Below are 6,155 nucleotides of genomic sequence, written 5' to 3'. Positions count from 1 at the left end.
GAGCCCCCTGTGGCCTGGCTGCAGAGGGGGAGGGGGATGAATTCAACATTCTCCCCTGATAATTCAATTCTATTTATGGAAGAGAAATACCCACCCATCCAGAACAACTCTGTGCACAAGCCTGGCCAAAGCCTGCCCCACTAGCATCACCAGCTGTATGGTAATTATTGTATTTGCCTCAATTTCAACCCCTGCAGAATCAATAATAGTAAAAGTGCTCAAAACGTATGATCACTTTTGAGGCAACTCATTCGCACAGCATATGCAAACCTAAAATCACTCTCAGGGAGCCTCAACTGCCTTTCGGGCACTTTCTTACCACTCCTTGCCTCAAAATAAAGAAACGCTTCCACTTGGATGACCGAGGTCTCGCTCAGGAGCGACTCCCAGGGAGCAATATCGAGTAAATGAGACGACCACCTCTTTGTATATTGACTTGCATATTACCCAGTGTACGATTTTTTTTCAGCAAATACAGTAATTCTGACTTTCCAATACGATAATTTAATATTTACGACCTGACAAACGCTGCCCCCACCCTGCCCCCCGGAAGCGAGGGGACCCCGGAGCCACGCAGCCCCTCCCCGCCGGCAGGCGGCGGTTGGCTCCGCCCGCGGCCGTTACCGTTCTGGTTGCGGACGGTATCGCCGGAGCTGCGCTCGCCCAGCACGGCCAGGGGCCCCTCCAGCGCCGCCATGGTCCCGCCCGCCCGCACCACGCCGGCCACCAAGAGATGGGCGCGGGGCACGCCGGGAACTGTGGAAGGGGAGAGAGGAGAAAGCAGCCAATGGCTGCCTGGGGGGGCAAAACGTCACGCGGCTGTTGCCCCAATCCGGGAGCTCCTTACAACGCTCGGAAAGCGCTGCTTCGACGGCGGGCGCTGATTGGGTGTTGAAGCCGGCGGGGAGACGCGAGTGCGGGCGTCACGGGAATTCGAAGGACATGGGCGGGACTCAGGTGGAGCGCAGCGCTGGGCTTCCAGGACGTTCTAGAAGGAGGCAGCCGATTGGCCCCGCCCCGTGGTGCGAGAGCGAGGCTGCCCGGAAGGTTCCCTCGCTACTGGGGCGGAAGTTGACATAGTTTCTGCTTCTGGGGTAGCGGGTCATTCCTCTTGCTGAGCTTCTAGGCTCAGCGAAGAAGGTAGCTCGGCGTGGGCGGCAGCATTTTGCCGCCGCCACCATGGCGCTGCGGAGCTGTGTCCGGCCGCTGTTGTTGAGTGTCGGTGCTGCCGCCAGGCTCCGTGGGGCCAGAGAAGGTGCTGGGGTGGGGCTTCCGCGTAGGGGGCTCCATTGGGCAGGGGACTAATTTTGCGATCGCCTGAGTTCTGTTAAGACTTTGCTCACGCCACGCAGAGTCGCTGACATCTCACAGGCAAGGCCATTGGCTGTGGTAGATCCAGTATTTCTAACTTGTTTTTCCTTGTCTGTTCTTTCCACTTTCCCCCAAGGTCTTCGTTTCACATCTGCTAAAGCCAGCTTCGAAGTTGCCAGCACGGAGGTAGACACGAGGGAAAACGAGGTTGTTGCCCCGAATTTCACCAACCGGAACCCTCGGAACCTGGAGCAGTTGGCACTCGCCAGGAAGGAGCGTGGCTGGGAAACAAGCTGGCCCAGTAGAGAGTTTTGGCGTAGGTGAGTTGTGGACTCGCTTAGCAATAACTGAGTTTAAGAATGGGAGCATTTTTTAAATCAGAGATCCGGTGGTTCTCAGGAAGTGCTTGTAGTAAAACTGTTGGACCAGAGGCCCCCTCAAACTTAGGCTTTGTGTATGCATGTAATTAGGGTCAACATAGCCTAGGCCGGTGATTCCTAACTTGGGTGCCTTGAGATCCTTTCAAGTGTGCTGCAGGGTGCCAAGCCATGTTAGCAGTGCTAGGTGTGTGGATATGATTTGCAAGACTGAAACAGATTTCGGATAAAAAGCCCTAAGGTTAAAAAAACCATTCTGCCTCATTGTGGTCTTTCTGAGTTCCTTGCCACAGAAAAACTATTCTGTTTTGTTTTTGTAATTAAAAAAACAAGAGAACTCAGAACTGGTATTTTCCAAGGGGTGCCTTGAGCCTAATGATGAGCAGGTTGAGAATCGCTGTCCTAAGCTCCGTGGCCACCCTTGAGCCTAAAGATGAGCAGGTTGAGAATCACTGTCCTAAGCTCCGTGGCCACCCTTGAGCCTAATGATGAGCGGGTTGAGAATTGCTGTCCTAAGCTCCATTGCCACCCTTGAGCCTAATGATGAGTGGGTTGAGAATCACCATCCTAAGTTTCATGGCCAGCCGTAGTCCACCCAGCCCCGAACATTCTGCTGAACTTCAGGATATGAGGAAAGGCGTGCCTTGCAGCCTACCTCTCCCTGCAATATGTTTGGAGGTTGCCCAGATGCTGTAGGCCAGAAGCACAGGAGTCCCTCCAGTGTCTGTTTTCCAGCTGCTTCTTCCTAACTTTCAGCCTTTCTGTCCTCAACTCTTGTCTATAATTAGAGACAGGCTGTGCAGGAGAAACAAGTACCATATTTTCTTGCACATAGCATGCCTCAAAATAAGATATGCACCTTGTTGAAAGGCAGAAGGAAGGAAAAACAGCTTTCCTTGAAATATTAAGTTACCAAGTAGCACAGGGGCAGGCAGTTATTTTGGGCAGAAGGCCTCTTACTGAGTTTCAGTAAGCCATCGAGGGCTGCATGACAGGCAGCCCAGGGCAGATTAATATTAATTTTCTAAATTTTTTAGGGGCTCCACGGGTCAGATTTAATGGTCTGGTGGGCTGTGTTTTGCCCACCCCTGGAGTAGCAGCTTCTGCAGCATGAGTCTCAGCTAGGGAGAGAGTGTCCACAGCTAGCAGCTATGGAGCTCCACTGTGCTGTCTGATATGCAGTGTTACTTTCACTTTTCTCAAGTAGAGGCATTATTTCCCTGCTTATGACAGACTCTAATTCCCAGCAGCTGAATCTTGGAAAAAGGGTGCATGTTACATGCAAGAAAAATATGGTAATTTGCAGACTGATATCTAGAAGGGGATCTGCTGAAGGACATGAAACATACTTTGGATGGCTTTGGTGTAGGCTGCAAGGTAAGATACAGATGAGGAAGGGTGGCACATGTCGCTCAGGTTGGTTGAGACAGACCCTAAGTGTCCATGTAGGCAGGCCTCTAATCATACATTCCATGACTTTTCCTCTTTCAGATATGCAGAGGCATAGTCGTGTTAAAGATGCTATGGGGTACTTTCCATCTGCTTTAGGGTTACTAACAGGCAACTTGCATAGCAAGAGATGTGAATTTTCTTGTGTCTGTGATTGCCTTGTATCAATGCCTAGCTTGAGACACCTGGTTCGTGTCTGAAGATGCAGAACATCTGTGCAGAGCAGATTTTTCTTTAGGGTGTTTAGTGATGAATTACCCAATCTGGTCATTCCTGGTAAGATGGACTATACTGCTTTACTAGACCAGTTAATACAAATAAGAAAAAAAGCTTGAATCCTTATTTGAACATAAGCATAATAGAAAGCTATGAATGAGGCTTACATTTTAAAAGAAGTTTTTTAGTTTTGGAATAACTACAAATTTTGTACTAACTCAAAATATTATGCATGCTATAAAGTTTAGTCTGTGCAGGTCTGAATACATGGGCAGAGAAGGTTGACACTTTATTTTTTAGGCTGATTCATAAAAGATGATGTAGAGGAAAACTTGAAGATTCTTACATAAAGGATAATCCAGCATCTTTAAAAATATTTCATAGATTTATAGATGAAGGTCTACTTAGGTCCCTTCTGACCCTACAAGTCCGCCCCCCTGCCTTGGGCAGGAGCAAATAGTGGGCTCGTATGACCCCAGCTAGGTAATTACCAAGCTTCCTCTTAAAGATCCCCAAAGTAGGAACCAGCACCACTTCCCTAGGTTCCAGACCCTAGCCACCCTGACTGTGAAGTAGTGCCTTCTAATGTCCAGCCTGAACCTAGTCTCCAACAGCTTATGGCTGTTATTCCTTGCAAATCCGGGAAGCGCTCGGGGGAACAAGGTCTGTCTCACTTCCCTGCTGGTTCCCCCTGGTAAGTTTATAGACAGCTACCAGGTCCCCTCTCAGCCTTCTCTTGTAAAGGCTGAACAGGTTCAGGTCCCATAGCATCCTTGTAAGGTCTGCCCTGCTATCCCTGGATCATGTAAGTGGACCCTCTTGATGCTGGCCACATCCCTCCCATAGTGCGACGCCTAGAACTAGAGGTAGTACTCCAACTGTGGCCTAACCAGTGTTGCATAGAGGGGGAGGATCACCTTGGTCCTGCTTGTGATGCATCTGTGGATGCATGACAAGGTGCAGCTGGCCTTACTTGACCACGTCCTCACATTGACGGCCCATGTTCATTTTGGAATTGATAATGATTCCAAGATCTCTTTCTGCCACTGTGCTGACAAGAAGGGTATTCCCCAGCCTATAGGTATGCTGCTGGTTCTTTCTCCCTAGATGCAGTACCCTGCACTTGCCAATATTGAATCCCATCCTCATTCGCCCACCCATGTAACTTGTCCAGGTCCAGCTGTATCCTGTCTCTCGCTTCTAGCATGCCCATCTCACCCCAGATCTTGATGTCATCAGTGAATTTGAACAGGGTGCTTTTCACCCCCTTGGCCAGGTCACTAATAAAGAAATTGAACAGTGCAGGCCCAAGGATGGAGTCCTGGGGGACTCCACTGCCTACATCCCTCCAGGTTGAATATGACCTGTCCACTACCACTCTCTGGGTGCAGCCCCTTAGCCAATTTGTGACCCATCTGACTGTGTAGGCATCAGTGCCACAGTCGCCTAGCTTTTTAATGAGAATGGGGTGGGAGACAGTGTCAAAGGCCTTTCTGAAGTCCAGAAAGACTACGTCCACCGCGACACCTGCATCCAGTGATTCTGTGACCTGGTCATAGAAGGCAATCAGGTTGGTCTGACAGGACCTGCCCCTAATGAACCCATGCTGGTTGTCCTTGAGCATCATCCCTGCTGCTGGCCCATCACAGATGTGCTCCTTGATATTCTTCTCAAAGAGCTTCCCCAGGATTGAAGCAAGACTAACGGGCCTACAGTTGCCCAGGTCCTCCCTCTTCCCTTTTTTAAAGATGAGGACCACATTGGCCTTCTTCCAGTCATCCGGCACCTGGCCATAGCACTATGAGTGCTCGTAAAGCCGTGCCAGGGGTCCCGCAATAACCCCTGCCAATTCCCTCAACACCCTGGGGTGGAGAGCATCTGGACCTGCTGGATTTGAACACGTCCAGCCCCTCCAGAAGTTCCCAGACTCTAGGCCTGGCGGAGTCTCTCCTGAATCCATCTTGAATCTTGGTGGGGGAGTCCCAGTCTCTGCATAAAAAAATGGAGGCAAAGAAATTGTTAAAAAGGTCTGCCTTTTCCTCTGGTGCAACCACCAGATTGCCTAGCATATCCTGCAGGGGCTCCACACTACCCGGTGCCTTCTTCATACTCCTTATGTATTTAAAAAAGGACTTTTTGTTGTCCTTGATCCTTGATGCTAGCCTTAGTTCCATGTCTGCCTTAGCTTTCCTAACAGCCCCCCTACAGTCCCGAGTGATGGAGATATACTCCTCTTTGGTGATAGCTCCTCCCTTCCACTGGGTGTACACCTCCTTTTTTGGCTTTCAGGTGTTCCTGAATGCCTTTGGTGAGGCAGGGGGGCTTTTGAGCACTCTTGCCCCCTTTGATTCTTGTTGGGACTGTCACCCCTTGGGCTTGGAGGATCGTCTCCTTAAGGAACGACCATTCATCTTAGATATCCAGTGCCTTTCTTATCAATCTCTTCAACTCATTGAAGTTGGCCCTCTTGAAGTCAAGGGCTACTGTCTTGCTGCACGCCCTTGACACCTTGCGCTCGATGGTGAATTCCAGTTGGTGATGATTACAGATTACAAAGCAGGGGGTTCTAGTCACCTCTCAAGACTCCTCACTGTCTATGCTGAACAGCCAATCAAAAAAACCTGCAAATATATATTGAAATGCAAATTTAAATACATTTTGTGGAGGTGTGACCACTTGTTAACCACCTGGCCCTTGGCTTCACACTATCACTGCCCCAGGATCCCGGGGTCTCTCTGGAGACTGGCCAGGACCCAAATGGGCAGGGTGCGCAGCCGAGTGGATGGGATGGGGCTGTGGGTG

General features: G+C 50.1%; 2 protein-coding genes across 2 annotated transcripts in view; one reads left to right on the top strand and one right to left on the bottom strand.

Annotated features, from left to right (window-relative positions):
- The window catches only part of TCP1 (t-complex 1), a 26,676-nt gene extending 25,927 nt beyond the window's left edge, over positions 1-749 (bottom strand). The window contains exon 1 of the mRNA XM_019527090.1: positions 625-749. Within this exon, the coding sequence (XP_019382635.1) occupies positions 625-697 (73 nt within the window). The 5' untranslated portion in view covers positions 698-749. The remainder of the gene's footprint in view (positions 1-624) is intronic.
- Positions 750-1,087: 338 nt separating this feature from the next.
- Positions 1,088-6,155, top strand: part of MRPL18 (mitochondrial ribosomal protein L18) — a 10,545-nt gene continuing 5,477 nt past the window's right edge. Inside the window, exons 1-2 of the mRNA XM_019527092.1 lie at positions 1,088-1,255; positions 1,448-1,631. Coding sequence (XP_019382637.1) covers positions 1,180-1,255; positions 1,448-1,631 — 260 coding nt within the window. The 5' untranslated portion in view covers positions 1,088-1,179. The remainder of the gene's footprint in view (positions 1,256-1,447; positions 1,632-6,155) is intronic.

This window comes from Gavialis gangeticus, unplaced genomic scaffold (genome assembly GCF_001723915.1).
Source record: "Gavialis gangeticus isolate Ggan-Ray unplaced genomic scaffold, GavGan_comp1, whole genome shotgun sequence".
Lineage (NCBI taxonomy): Eukaryota > Metazoa > Chordata > Crocodylia > Gavialidae > Gavialis > Gavialis gangeticus.
This window is presented reverse-complemented; position numbering and strand designations above follow the sequence as displayed.